Source organism: Eretmochelys imbricata, chromosome 9 (genome assembly GCF_965152235.1).
Source record: "Eretmochelys imbricata isolate rEreImb1 chromosome 9, rEreImb1.hap1, whole genome shotgun sequence".
Taxonomy (NCBI): Eukaryota; Metazoa; Chordata; order Testudines; family Cheloniidae; genus Eretmochelys; species Eretmochelys imbricata.
Window position 1 is genome coordinate 55,604,620 of NC_135580.1, and position 15,440 is coordinate 55,620,059.

The 15,440-nt window shown below is 50.6% G+C and overlaps 1 protein-coding gene across 1 annotated transcript in view; it reads right to left on the reverse strand.

Moving 5' to 3' along the window:
- Positions 1-15,440, reverse strand: part of SNED1 (sushi, nidogen and EGF like domains 1) — a 115,570-nt gene that overhangs the window by 15,960 nt on the left and 84,170 nt on the right. Inside the window, exons 17-22 of the mRNA XM_077826480.1 lie at positions 14,170-14,343; positions 9,050-9,163; positions 6,138-6,251; positions 3,863-3,976; positions 3,547-3,660; positions 2,312-2,608 (exon numbers count right to left, since the gene is read on the reverse strand). Of these exons, the coding sequence (XP_077682606.1) occupies positions 2,312-2,608; positions 3,547-3,660; positions 3,863-3,976; positions 6,138-6,251; positions 9,050-9,163; positions 14,170-14,343 (927 nt within the window). The remainder of the gene's footprint in view (positions 1-2,311; positions 2,609-3,546; positions 3,661-3,862; positions 3,977-6,137; positions 6,252-9,049; positions 9,164-14,169; positions 14,344-15,440) is intronic.

Below are 15,440 nucleotides of genomic sequence, written 5' to 3' on the forward strand. Positions count from 1 at the left end.
AGAGAGCGAGAACACAGCAATCAGCCTGGAGCCTGCTACTCTGTTCCCAGAGGAGACCCAGGCTCTACCCTGCTAATGCTCACATGCAGCTCAGGACTGTACTTGCATTGCTGTGCAGTGGCCTAACACACAGCTGGGAGGAGTCCTGCAGCTTGCTGCGGGACCAGACCAACCGGGAGCCTTTCTCAGCTGATGCGCACAGGGTGCTCAGTATGTTCTGATTTCTAATGACTTAGTGGCTGTGCAGGGGACCCAGGCTGTGCAGGGGACCCAGGCTAAATATGTGCCAAGGGGGGGCTCCCATCTGACTCAGAATGGGTGACTCTGCTGAAAGCAGGAGGGTGCTGTGCAATGGTCACTCGCCCTTTCTTATCATCCTCAGTGCCCCCGCCCTACCAGCTGGGAGGGCTGCCCTTCCCTCTAGGGCCTGCTCAGAGCCGGCTACACTGTTTCTCTCTCCAAACAGCATGCCAGGGGTGAAAGCTCAAGGTGGGCACCATTCTCTGTGCCCCAGCTTTAGCAGGATGATTGAACTCTGGGCAATACAGGAATTGCCAGCCTGGATCAGCCCTGTGGCCCATTTACTCTGCCTCTAAAAGTGGCCAACACCAGCTGATTCAATGGAGGACAGGAAACCCCAGAATGGACAACCATGGCATCAGCTGCCCTCAGGGAAGTGTTTTCCTGCCCTTGTCAGTTGGTGGTTGACTTATGCCTGATGGAGGGGGATTTTGATCCTTTCTACATTAGTCGGTCATGCAACTCTGATCCCCTCACTGTCCATAAGAGGTCCAGGCCTGTTTTGAACTCTAAGAAAGCCTTGGTCTCAATGATATCCTGTAGCAGGGAATCTCACAGGTCAGTTACGTGGTGGGTAAAAGTATTTCCTCTAGTCATTTTTACGGTTCTTGCCTTTCAGTTTCTTTGAACGTCCCCTTGTTCTAGTGCTAGGAGATAGGGCGACCAGAAGTCCCTGAGATACCCTCTCTAGACCACTCATTATGCACCTTTACCATGGCTGCTCTGATTTGTCTCCTCCATCTTTGCACCCTCTCTTTATAGGGAATTCTTTCCAGGGCTCTAATTGTTTTCAGTGCTCAGCTTTGAACTCCCCTCTAGTCCTGCAATACGCTTTTGGAGAGGGGATGACCAGTCCTGGAGACAGTACCCAGGTGGGGCTGCACCACTGAGTTTTCTAAAGGCATGAGACTATTTTACAGATTCACCATCCCACTTCTTATGCACTCCAACATTTTGTTGCTCTTTTGACCACTGCTGCACACTGAGCAGAGAGGTATTCATTGACCTGTCTCCAGTGATCCTAGGTCCCTTTCCTGAATTGGCACACTAAACTTACAACCCTGAGCAGTGTAGGAGTAATTCAAATCACTCCTTCCAATTGGCATTACTTTGTATTTATCAACACTGAATTTCCTCTGCTGGTGTGGTGCCCATTCCCCTGGTTTGCTCAGGTCTCTGGTGTTCCTCTCAGTCCTCTCTGATCTAAATAAACTGTGCAACCTTGCTGCCCCCCCTTCCCAATCGTTAATAAATAATATTAACTGCAGATCCCAGCAAGGAGCCACTAGGTTCCCACTGCTAACCTTATGCCATATGAAAATTGACCTGTTAGTCCTTCTTTGCTTCTTGTCTCTTAGCCAGTTCCTGATCCATTTCAATAGGTCACCTCTCAATCTGTGGCTGCTTAGTTTCCTTAACAGACACTTCAAAAGCCCAACTCAATGATCTCAATCAGTTCTCCTTGAGACACTAGTCTATTGACACATTCAGTGAATGAGGAGATTTTCCTTGCCAGAGGCTTGCCACTGGGCTATTAGGTTGGTAGGAGGGCCTTTTTCATTAAGAGGTTGCTATGTATACATAAGGATGCTGGTTTTAGATCTAAATTGATATTTCTCAAATAATGCTCATAGGTGCAAGAAAATATTTGTATGCAAAACATAATGTTTTTCATACAGCTTCTGGTCTTCGGAGGCCACCCCCGAGCTTCCATGTTGCCTAATGCACTCCAAAGTGGGTTGTGGTGCAGGACAGATTGTCCTGTGGGCTGAGGGGGCTTTTAGACCCGTGCACAGCTAGCTGAAAATTTTGCTGTAGCGTTAGGTGGTGGAAAGCAAGCTGGGATAGCCGGGAAGCAGGTCCTGCCATCCGTTAGGAGGTAGCATTGGCTGGTGGGTCTCCATGAGCTGTCTGTGCAGTAGCAGCCCCCAGCTGGCGTTGGAGCATTAACCTAGGTGTTGGACAGAGGCGTGCATGCTCACGTTTGTATTCCCCTTCCGACACTACTCACTAGTGCGCGTGATGAGCATGACAGGCCTGCTGATGTCGTTCTTGTTGTTCACGTTGCGTTTGACTGAAAAGACAGAAATATTGTAGGCTCTGCCAGAGGCTAGTGCCCGCAATTGGTGGGCAGAATGACTTCGGTCCACAAAATCTGTCCTGCGGTAAGAGCCGTCGAAGGATACGTACGTCACGGCGTAGCCGTCAATCATCTGCCTGGCGACTGGGTCTTCGGGGGGGTACCAAGAAATCGACACCCCTGTGTCCTCCACCCTGACCACCTTTAATGATGTTGGTGGCAGCAGTTCTTCAGGATATCAATCAAAGCAAAGGGAAGAAGTAACATGGTAAATCTTTAGGCACTAAACCCCTGGGACTGACCCTCCAGCACACAAACACTTGCTGACAGGATTGTGTCAAGGCAGCTGTGAGAGCAGCACTGATATACAGCACAACAGTCATGCACAGCGCAGGGAGTGTGCGCTGCTGGGGCATGAGCCTGCATGGCCCTGAGCACTCTACACTCCCAGGGGGTTCACACAGGCCCAAAGGCTGGTGCCTGCTGCTCCTTATTATCCTGTTTGAGTCCTGAAGAAGGACCCTGGGGCATAAGCTGGGATCAGGGCCCCATTGTGCTAGGGATTACCCACCCAGTCTGAGATGGGCATTGTCATAGAATCATAGAATATCAGGGTTGGAAGGGACCCCTGAAGGTCATCTAGTCCAACCCCCTGCTCAAAGCAGGACCAATTCCCAGTTAAATCATCCCAGCCAGGGCTTTGTCCTGAAGAGCTGGCAGTTTAAAAGCAGACGAGCCAGACAAAGGTTATCAATCCCCATTTTACAGATAGAGATCTGAGGCCCAGACACAGAGACTTGCCCACATTCACACAGGGAGTGCGCAGCAGAGCTGGGAACTGAATCCAGACCTCGCGAGTGCCAGTCCAGTACCATCCTTCCTCTCTCAGACTGACTTCAGCACCTCCAGGAGTTGCTCAGCACCCAGCAAGATCAAGCCCCTCTGACACCTTCTGTCTGCGCGTATCACCACACTCTAAGACGAGGCAGCGATTTGCCCTGATGGCTAAGCCCGGCAGTGCCAGCCTGTTGTCAGTGGGTCTCGCCCAGGCATGGATTCCCCCTCACAGTGGGCACACACGGCTGCATCCTGGCAGTGCATGTGGCAGCGTATGCTGTCTGTAGTGACAGACAGGACTCACTTGAGTAGCCATCCAGCCCCTTTACCTTTTTCGCAGCTCTTGCCTGTGTAGCCCACCTTGCAGGTGCAGCTGTGGGATCCATTGCTAGGCAGGCAATAGCCTCGGCTCCCACACGGGCTGTAGAAACAAGGATCGCTGGCTGGGGGAGAGGAGCAAGATCAAGGGTTATGGCTCGCGTTGCCCAAGAAAGCTGAATAAAAAATGTTAATTACTGCTCAAGGCTGGCAAACTAGTAGCCAGGTTCAGTGCATACAACCACATTGCATTAACCAGCCAGTGCTAATGTAACAGGGGCTCTGGGAGGTCGTTAGCTAAATCTCTCACACCTAGCCAAGGCTTACCCGTCTCGCAGTGGTAGCCAAAGAAACCCTCTGGGCAGACACACAGGTAGGAACCACCATAGTTTTCACAGTCCCCTCCATTACGGCAGGGAGCTGATTCGCAGGCATCCACTTCTAGAGGGCACAGATACACTCAGTCAAACATCTGCCAGAGACAGCATTGACATTAGAGGACACTCTGGATCCCTTGCGGGGACTCTTGCTGCAGATGCAGCAGGTGAAGTATTTGTGCGAACCATGGGCCATGCACAGAACATGCATCTGTTTCCAGGGGAAGTGAAATTGGTGACTCACTCAAGATAGTCCAGATGCACATACTGTGCAGCCCATGGGCTAAATGCAGGACACATATTCATCCTATGAGCCCCTCACATTCAGCATATCCAAGCTCTGAAGTAGTGTCCCAAACCATTGGGTTACAGCTCCCAGAATTCATTGCCCAAAGTCCAGCACACTGACACAGGAGGATCATTGTCTATTGGTTACTTATGATGAATGATCTCACTGCAAAACTCACACATTACTCCAACGGTGAAAAGCTAACTCAGTGTCACTGCACTAATTTAAGGGCTTGTCTATATGGGGAGTTATTCCTGATAGCTATTCCTGATTTAACTTCATGTGTGGAAATTCTTATTCCATCACATCCTACCTTATTCCAGATTCACTTTTACATGCAGACAAGCCATTTAAGTGCATGGATTTTTCTATGACAGTCTTTTGCGGTGGCGGGGAGAAAGGTATGTCTTGGAACCAACATCAAATTATCCAGCTAATTGAGCCTATATCCTGTAGATCACTAGCTAAATCTATTTACTAGCCGACTGTAATTTGCTTTGTTTACAATCTGTGGACCAGAGCCTCAAGTCCCTACTCAGGGAAGGATCCAAAGTCCAAAGACTCTCTCCATTGACCTCAGTAGGCTCTGGCTCAGGCTCTGGGTCATTTCTTGGGAAAAACCCCACAAATGTCAGTGACGGTAAGGACTTGGTGACGTGGGGCTTTGAGGTTGGCACAGCACACCTGGTCTCAGCACAGCACAGCAGTGTGCTCACTGGAATCATTTTCATGAAAGTAGGGCAAAATCATCACACAGTGCGGGCTGGTCTGCACGAACAGTTAGTGTGCAGCGAGCAGGCCGCTGACACATGTTAACAGTTCATTAATGCACTTTGATTAGTCCCATTTCAAAACCACTCAATCAAAGCTTACTACGGAACTGGTAATGCGTGTCAGCAGGTCACACTGAATATGGCACCTGCCTCTGTCTGCTCACCGGGATAGGCAGGTGAGCACGTACTGATGCCAGCAGACCCCCTGGTTAAGTGCTCATTGATGTGAATGAGAGTCCCAAGGAGGCCCCTGCCTTCTGCACAGAGGCAGGGCTGATACTTAAAAGTCACTGTGTATGTTTGATTGCCATCAAAAACCCAAGCAGAAGGTAGCTTAAAAGGTGACCAGGTGTCTTTCAATACAGACATGATGCACAGATACATGGAGCTTACTATGCACAGTGATAGCCACTGAAAGGTCACGGTCAGCAACTCATGCTTATCACCACAGCTGGTAAAAAATTAATCAACACAAATCAGAAAACAGATTTTAGAAATTTTTCCTCACTTTTTTTTGGTCAAAATTTGAAATTTCAAAATTAAAAAATAAATGCTGGCCAGCTCTAGGGTTTATTGAAAAATAAGGGGGGGGGGGGGAGAATCACAAAAATGTCACCAAATTTCCCACCTCCCCATTGGTGACAAAATGTGAAAAAAGTATCAGTGCTGGGGACTGCCCAGCACTAGCTAAGACAGTGCCATGACTGAGGGAGGAAGGCTGGGCCAGTAGTTAAGGCACCAGCCTAGGACACTGCAGATCTGGCTTTGAGTCCCTGCTGTAGCCCAGACTGCCTGGGTGACCTGGGGCAGGCTAACTGGACGCAGGTTACACCGCTCTGCAGGGAAGATGCAGGGGCGTTTCCCAGGGCAGAATCAGAGCCTGCTGGTGGAGCTCAAGAGCATGGAAACTGAATCTCATGCTCCAGCAGGACAGCGCAGGGCTGCTGAATTCCCATCCCAGCCCTGACAAGGTTGTCCTCCTACAAGCGAGCACGCCTGGAAACTCCAGGCAAACCTGTCAAGCTTTGTGAGGATGGACTAGGCTGAGCAGGCCAGTATTGCTTCCATGGCTCTCTCTTAGACTAGTCCAGGGGCATCAGACTGGAAATCCCAGCAGTGGCCTTGGGGGACTTGGGTTGAGCTTTACCCTGTGAAATTTCTACCTGTTTCGCACTGGATTCCCATGAAGCCATCAGGACATTGACAAGCAAAGGATCCTGGGAGATCCTTGCAGGTTCCTCCGTTCTTACAGGGGTCAGACTGACATTCATCAATCTCTGTGTAGAGGCAAAAGGAAACACTCATGCACTGACCAGAAACCCATCCTCAGCACAGCATGCACTGACAACACAGAGCTAGATCGGACAGCCCTTACTCACCACCCTGGGCGCTTACACACACACAAGTAGCCTCACTGACTTGGGGCTACTGGTTTAAGTGCTCACCAACATGAGTAAGAACTGCACAACTGGGTCAGTCCTGAAAGGCCAGGCTGCTGTGCTGGAACCCCTGGCACTTGCGTTAATCCAGTTCTGATTTCAGGCTTGGACAGTCATTAAAACCCTGTCTGAATAACAAGAGCCTCACATAGGGAAGGAGCAGTCTGAAACCACAATCAAATGCCTTGTTATTCAGGGGGGACACTGTGAATATTGGGGTGTATTTTTGCTGGTATATGCTGTGGGTTTGACATTGGGTTGTGTGTGCCCATGGTGCACCTAGAGAACACAGCCACTTTTCTTCCTTTTCATAGCTCCCCTTCAGCTGTGTGTGTAATTTGTGCCATTAAAACATACACATGCCACATTGAAAAGGGCATTGCCAACGCGCCTACCACACAGAAAGAATTTGCTCCCTTAGGCTGGTACCCATTAAAGAGGGCTGGTGCTGTTCATGAGTACACTGGGCACAAGCACACGCCGGGCAGGTACAAGGAACTGAGCTGGGGGAAAGCTTTGGGTCCCCCCTCCCCGCTGCCCACGGGAAGTGTCCAATTTCAATCACATTTTTCAGACTTTCATTGAAAAAACAAAACATTTTGGAAAACTGGGCAAAAAATTATTGGTTTTACTGAATATTTTTCTCCTGACCTGCTGAATTTTTTCAGTTTTTGGTTGCCGAAGGCCATTCTTTTAAATGAAATCTCAAAAATATTACAATTATTAAAATGAAACATTTCTAAAAACAAAGTCCCAATCAGCTCCATTAAAGAGAATAAGAAGGTGCAGGGTACATGTGGCTGTTTATATCCCCAACACATACAGACCTAAAGCTGACTAGGGGATATAGACACACAATTCCCATTTTCTTAAAAGGGGACTATGAATCTAAATCCATTTGGCTGCACTGAAAAACTCAGCCACATTCTCCTCTATAGCTCTAGGAGACTGATCACACACGTGTGTGGTGGCATGGATGTTCATCCCCCCTGTAAGGCACAGATCCATGATGATAAGCACCTCGGAACTCTTTTTGCCCCAGCTGCTAGCAGGGCTGTATGCTGGATGATCAGGAAAGTGATCAGGAACAGTCAGCATGGATTCACCAAGGGAAGGTCATGCCTGACTAATCTAATCGCCTTCTGTGATGAGATTACTGGTTCTGTGGATGAAGGGAAAGCAGTAGATGTATTGTTTCTTGACTTTAGCAAAGCTTTTGACACGGTTTCCCACAGTATTCTTGTCAGCAAGTTAAAGAAGTATGGGCTGGATGAATGCACTATAGGGTGGGTAGAAAGTTGGCTAGATTGTCGAGCTCAGCGGGTAGTGATCAATGGCTCCATGTCTAGTTGGCAGCCGGTATCCAGTGGAGTGCCCCAGGGGTCGGTCCTGGGGCCGGTTTTGTTCAATATCTTCATAAATGATCTGGAGGATGGTGTGGATTGCACTCTCAGCAAATTTGCGGATGATACTAAACTAGGAGGAGTAGTAGATACACTGGAGGGCAGGGATAGGATACAGAGGGACCTAGACAAATTGGAGGATTGGGCCAAAAGAAATCTGATGAGGTTCAATAAGGATAAGTGCAGGGTCCTGCACTTAGGACGGAAGAACCCAATGCACAGCTACAGAATAGGGACCGAATGGCTAGGCAGAAGTTCTGCGGAAAAGGACCTAGGGGTGACAGTGGACAAGAAGCTGGATATGAGTCAGCAGTGTGCCCTTGTTGCCAAGAAGGCCAATGGCATTTTGGGATGTATAAGTAGGGGCATAGCCAGCAGATCGAGGGACATGATCGTTCCCCTCTATTCGACATTGGTGAGGCCTCATCTGGAGTACTGTGTCCAGTTTTGGGCTCCGCACTACAAGAAGGATGTGGATAAATTGGAGAGAGTCCAGCGAAGGGCAACAAAAATGATTAGGGGTCTGGAACACATGACTTATGAGGAGAGGCTGAAGGAACTGGGATTGTTTAGTCTGCGGAAGAGAAGAATGAGGGGGGATTTGATAGCTGCTTTCAACTACCTGAGAGGTGGTTCCAGAGAGGATGGTTCTAGACTATTCTCAGTGGTAGCTGATGACAGAATGAGGAGTAATGGTCTCAAGTTGCAGTGGGGGAGGTTTAGGTTGGATATTAGGAAAAACTTTTTCAGTAGGAGGGTGGTGAAACACTGGAATGCGTTACCTAGGGAGGTGGTAGAATCTCCTTCCTTAGAAGTTTTTAAGGTCAGGCTTGACAAAGCCCTGCCTGGGATGATTTAATTGGGGATTGGTCCTGCTTTGAGCAGGGGGTTGGACTAGATGACCTCCTGAGGTCCCTTCCAACCCTGATATTCTCTGATTCTATGAGTGCTGTAGCTCTCGCATGACTCTAAGCTAAGGGTATTACTCTAAGGAGCATATGACTCTAAGGAGCAGCACCAGTGGTATGGATCTTGGAACTGCCTAACTGGCTTTTGGCTGCCCTGGCTGTTATGCTTTCCAGATGGGCTGCTGGGTGAGGCCATCCCTGGGTAACACCTCCCTCCCAGGCCATTTCTGAAGCAGCTTTGAGGGCCAATCCAGGCAGGGGTATCTCCCTGTCTTGCTCACCATTGGATGGGGTCCCCGTAAGTGTATTTTTCATATTCTCTTACCCAACTCACAGTGGGGGCCTGTGTATCCTGCTTCACACAGGCAGAGGAACTCGGCGATACGATCCTTGCATAAGCCTCTGTTGAAACAGGGCTGAGAAAGGCACTCGTTAATTTCTGGGGACGGAAGCATGGGTGGGGGGGAGAAGAGAGAGAGGGGATTATAGTCAGTGAAATATCCAAGCCAGACAGGACCATCTTTGATGGCCATGACTGTCCCATCCCACACAGAGGTGCATGCAGTGAAGTAGGCCTCACTGCTAACCGTGCCTAAAGGAGCAAGCACAGCCCATGTTGACGGCCTCCCAGAGAGCCGCCTGGGTCTACAGTGGGGAGTGGGTGGGTGGAGCTTCCCAACCTGTGCACCATTATTATTTATTAAGTGTATTATGGTAGCACATAGGAACCTCAGGCATGGCTCAAGACTTCGTTGTGCCAGGTGCTGTACATTATTCATTAGGCATATTACTGTAGCACCTGGGAGCCCTAGTCTTGGCCTAGGACCTAAATTCCCTGTAAGCTGCACGGTCACGCAGCAGCCTATTTAGCACTGCACAGGCACTTAGGGAACCCGCCCATGGACCTGCTGCGGATGGGGGAGGGGTGCCCCTCCCCCAGCCCCAACTTAGCCAGGCCCGCAACCTGCCATGGCCAGGGGAGGGGTAGCACGGCCCACACCTGCTGTGGCTGGGGCACCCTCCCCTGGCCCCAATTCTGCTGTGGCCCAGACCTGCTGTGGCTTGGGCACCCTCCCACACCCTCAGTTCTGCCCTGGCCCAGGGCACCCCTCTCCCAGCCCCAACTCTGCTGCGACCTGGACCTGCCATGGCTCGGGCACCTCGTCCCGAACCCAGCCCCGGCCCAGACCTGCTGCGGCGCCCTTCCCCTGGCCCAAACCCAGCCCAGACCTGCCAGGTACAGGGGAGGGGCACCTATCCTGCGGCCCTAGCCCCAGCCCTGCAGGGGTGCCCCTCCCCCAGCCCCAACTCTGCCGCGGCCAAGGCGGCCCGAATCCAGCTGTGGCCGGGATGCCCCTCCCCCGGCCCGAACCCAGCTCCAGCCCGGATCTGCTGCAGCGCTCCTCCCCTGGCCTGGACCTGCCGCGGCTGGGGGAGAGGCACCTATCCTGTGGCCCTACCCCCAGAGCTGCCGTGATGGGGAAAGGTGCCTCTCCCCACCAGCCCAGGTGCTGCTGCAGGGAGAGAGAGCTGGAGGGAGTCCTCTTTCCCTGCCATAGCCCTGGAACACCAAACCCCTAATCCCTGGCCCCACCCTAGAGCCCTCACCCCCAGCCGAAACCCTCACACCCCTAGACCCCAATGCACTGCCCCAGCCCTGAGCCTCCTCTAACACTCCGAACTCCTCTGCCTCATCCCCACCACATGAATTTTGTTATTTGCACCAATATGAAGGTGATGTATCACATATCACATAACAAAATTCATTCCGCACATGGGTGGGAAAAATTACAGTAGCACCAAGGAGCCCCAGTCATGGCTCAGGACCCCATTGCACCAGGTGCCGTATACTATTTATTAGGTGTCTTATGGTAACACCAAGGAGCCCCAATCATGGCTTAGGATCCCATTGCATCAGTTCCATACAAAAAGAGAATAATAAGAGCTGGAATCTAAGACCGGACCCAGCAGTTGTAGACAGACAATTGAGGAGCACAAAGGAACAATGAGAGGCTATGAGTCAATGCTGTGAGCAGCCATGGCCTAGCCACCAGCAACTGTTTTGTTGGCTTCACAGCAGATGAGTGTTTTGAGGAGGACTTTAACGGGGATGAAGATGGAATGCATCGCACGCTTGCAAGGCACTTATCCCATGTGCAAGGGGAAGCATGGGAGGCCTGTGTATCCTGGGAGGATGACAGCCCCACAGGACTAGTTTGAAAACTTAACCGGTGGCAGTGAAGGTTGGCTTTGTGGACCGATTGGTGGTGGGCATTGATCACTCATTTGTGAATGAGAGATGATACACAGGCTGGTGATAGGCTGTAAAGGGCCTTGGAAGTGAAGAGAAGTAGCTCATGTTCGATGCACTAGAGAAGGGGGAGCCAAGGGAGGGATGCAAAGAGAGGCATGACATGGACAAAGGCTGGGCTAAGAGAACAATTTTTGCAGCGGCAGTCTGAATGGACATGAGCAGGGCAGGATTCCACTTGTGAAAGGATGCTGCAGTAACTGAGGCATGAGCTGATGAGAGCTTTAGATGTGTGGAGGGATAGGAAAGGCTGTTCCTTAGGGGTTATGCAGAGAGAATCAGGAAGATTTAGACTTCTCTCTAGGTCCTCACTATAACACTGCATACCATAGTCTTCATAGTGGCATTACTATGATATGGTTATAGAGTAATTATGATGCATTTTATGCAAGACAGGTCACGTGAGATGTCATTGCAAATGTTATGATTTGCTGAATATGATTATCCTATTTGTACGCATGTGTCATTTTTGTATCTGAAGTTATAAATACTCACGATGTATCTATACTCAAAAAGAAAAGGAGTACTTGTGGTACCTTAGAGACTAACCAATTTATTTGAGCATAAGCTTTCGTGAGCTACAGCTCACTTCATTGGATGCATCTGATGAAGTGAGCTGTAGCTCATGAAAGCTCATGCTCAAATAAATTGGTTAGTCTCTAAGGTGCCACAAGTACTCCTTTTCTTTTTGCGAATACAGACTAACACGGCTGTTACTCTGAAACCTGTATCTATACTGTAAATGTAGTTACAGCTGGGTAACAGCCCCTAGACAAGATGCTTTCAGTCTAAATAGCTGGTTGTAAAGGACCTATTCATAGTAAGGGGCCATTAAAAACAATAGCCTTAGGAGAAGCTTATCTCCCACCTGGTGAGCCTTCCTGAGAACACTACAGACAGCCTGTGAGTGATGGCTGCTATGACTGTACAAGGACATGTGACCAGGCCACATGATGCCGGACTCCATCTTGGGATGCCAATATTTGTCCACAGCTTTGGAACAAAGGGTTCCCACCATATGCAAAAGCTATATAAGGCAGGGAATGACATCATCTAGGGTTCTTCACTCCCCACACAAGAAGACTCCTGGAAACACTTGTTCCAAAGACTGAAACCCGGGAATTCCAAGCTGCAAAGGTAGTAAGAATCTGCAGCCTGTTTGTATCATTTCTCAGGGTGAGAATCTGCTAATTCATATCCACTCTATTTAGTATATTAAGCTTAGTTTTCATTTGTTATTTATTTGCTAGGTAATCTGTTTTGATCTGTTTGCTATCACTTATAATCACTTAAAATCTATCTTTTGTAGTCAATACACTTTCTTTGTGTTAATCTAAACCAGTGGGCTTTGACTGAAGTGCTCAGGGAAAATCTCTGCTTGGCTACCACAAGTGTGCATTGCCCTCTTCACATTGAAGGAGAGGTGGGTGCTAAACCCATATACTGTCCAGATTTGACCAGGGCAGGATGGTACTGTTCTGGGGTCCTAGGCTGGGAAGCTGGTGGTTAGAGAGTCTGCATGTAACTGCAGCTGGGTGTGTCCTTACCTGTGTGAATGCTGGTGAAAGTGCAGCCTGGAGGGCTTTGCAGCTTGTCACAGCAGCTAAGTGTGAGAGGGAGCCCAGGATGGTGGGTCAGAGGGCTCAGTGGTACCCCAGTTCCAGGTGGCACCCTGGGGGGAACCCGTCACACTCACATCCAGGCTGAGTTGAAGAGGGTGCCCAGGTTACAGGTCTGAGGGACAGGCAGGATGATGGTGTTGTCCACAGTGACTGAGAAAGGAGGTGATGGGGAGGACTTGGGAGGGGAAAAAATTAAGAGCTCTGTTTTAGCCGTGTTGAGTTTGAGCTGATGGCTGCGCACCCAAGATGTCAGAGACACAGGCTGAGATTTTAGCTTGGACAGACGGAGACAGGCCTGGAGTAGAGCGCTAGATGGAACTGGAGATGAGGAATTCCGAACAGCCATTGTAGTCAGCACATTCAATGAGCTTAGAGGTGAAAGAGATAAGGAAGATGTGGAAGGTGGCTTTGGGAGAAGCTAAAGCATGTTTGTTTTGTGAGTGGAAGATCTGGGGGGAGAGGTTCTGGAGCAGAGTGAGGGCGGGGATAAGAGTGGGCACAGGGAGATCAGGAGATGGGATGGAGTCACTGGATCAGGAGACGGGATGGAGTCACTGAAAGGGAGAAGGAGGAGAGAGTTGTGGGATGGGCACAGGGAAGGCAATGTCATTTTTGGTCTATTGTCTCTTGGATGAAGTACAGAAACTGGGAGGGCAACTCAGAAACGGAGCAGGACACATGGCTGAGGACCTCACCAGGATCACTAAGGGATTGTAGTAACAGTAACCATGGACGTGGATGGCAGCTAGGATAGGGCCAAGTCAGAGCCATAGCTCGGAGACAGAGCAGAGGGTAAAGCGCAGTGCAGCCCAGTACGCATGCCAGCTGCAGATACACCAGCTAGCCAGCCCAGGAGTGGGCCAGAGCGGTGGTTTCCAGGGGAGTGTGGCTAGTGATAGTGAACCAGCCATTGGTCTGGAGTGATATTCCATCCCACAGTGCTGCTCATCTGGACTGTGCTCCTGCCAGGAGACCCATCCTTTCCCTCCTCTGGAAGCTCTGATGGACACCGTCAGCACTATCCTCTGTGTCCCGTGCTGCAGGCACCTGCTCTCTGCTGATCCCAATCTGCCCCTACAATGCTGCTCCCCTCTCGCTCCCTGGTACCACACAGAACAGTGGCTTGATCTCTCCTTTCCCAGCAGCTGCATGTCCTTTGCAGGTGCTGCACATCCCAGAAGCGTGGCTGCCAGGCAGAGATGTGCATCGAGCAGAGGGCTCAAGGACAGCACGAAGAACACATCCTGACCCTATGTCCCCCCAGGAGTTGTTTGCCTCCGAGGGGGTATGGGGCCCTGGGTATCTTAGTACAGGCTGAAAAAAGTCTGGTCTAATCAGGGAGGGGTGTTCCTGAGCATCCCCAGGGGCACCACACAGGCTGTGCCACAAGAAAAAATGGCCACATCTCATGGCTGCTAAGGGGGCTCCAGGCCCATCCAGGCCCCAGAAAGCAGCCATTCTGGCAGGACAGCTCAGTCTGTTTAGGCCCCTTTCCACATTGCACCAACTTACCGTCACACTCTGGGGGGTCACTCCAGATGCCCTGTGCTCTGCAGACACGGGGGTTGTTCTGAGGGCTCAAGATGTAGCCTCGCTCACACTGGTATTCAGCCAGAGAGCCCATGCGGGTGGAGTTAAACAGCACCTGGGCATGCTTCACCTCATTGGGAATGCCGCAGTCCACCTCTGGGGAAAGATATGAAGCATGAATAACAAGGCATGTGAACAGCAGGCATCCTTGAGCCAAAGCTGGAACCCAGTTGTCTAAGGAGCAGTTGCTCGCTCTCTCTTCAAGAGGCGGCAAGCTGGGCCAAGTCTAGAGAGCATGATGGCTCTGCAGTCCAGAGCTGTGCTTGTGAGCTCCAGAGAGCTGTCCAGCTCCAGCCCACAGAACCTTGGCTCTGCCTGGGGAGGTGAACCCTGCCGTACCCGAGAATTGGCCTCAGAGAGCAGCTTGAGCCTGGAGACAACCCTGCAGACTCCAATGCTGGGGCTGCAACCCAGGGCATTTCTATAGCATCCCCTTAAAGAAGTTGACATTGGCACCATGCCCATGCCCTGAAATATGCCAAAGCAAGTGTGTGTGTGTGTGTGGGAGGCATGGGAAAGCCCAGCAGCAGGCATTAGGAACCCACGCGCCTTCACTAGTGCTCCTAATCACCTACCGCTGTTGGTAGGGTTGTGGGGATCCAGGAACAGCACCAGTGGCCTCGGTTCCCACCCTCTCCCAGCACCTCCAATGGTTGCCGAAGACATTACTTGCAGGGAGGAAACTATTCAATACATGGTGCCATTGCACCAGGCCATAAATGATCTGGGGACGGGGGAGCCCTGCCACAGTGAAGTACCTATATATTGGGGATACACAGAACAGCCTTTCTAGGGCTGAAGTTACACTGTCAACAGGGCTGAGACATTCCTGAGACCCATCTTCACAGGGCCTTTTGCTTCCATGATCTCTTTGTTTTAAAAAGTTTTCTTCTTTAAGAAGATGGCACCTTTAGTATGAAGTTTGGGCCAAACTGTTGCTTGTTATGCAGGTGAGAGGAACTCCACTGCCAGATTAAGGGACTGCCTGAGATCGCCTGGGGATTTGTGTAGAACTGCAAAGAGAAGCCGTGTCTTCCAACTCCCATTCTTCCTCTAGCAAACCCCCACCCCCACTCCACCCCACCCCCTGCATTCAGCCAGGATGATGGAGCCATGCTGGGCTGTCTAATGCTAGAGGGTTGATGTTCAGGACTCTCCCCTTGTCGATGGGCAGGCTTGGGAAGCGCTCTAAG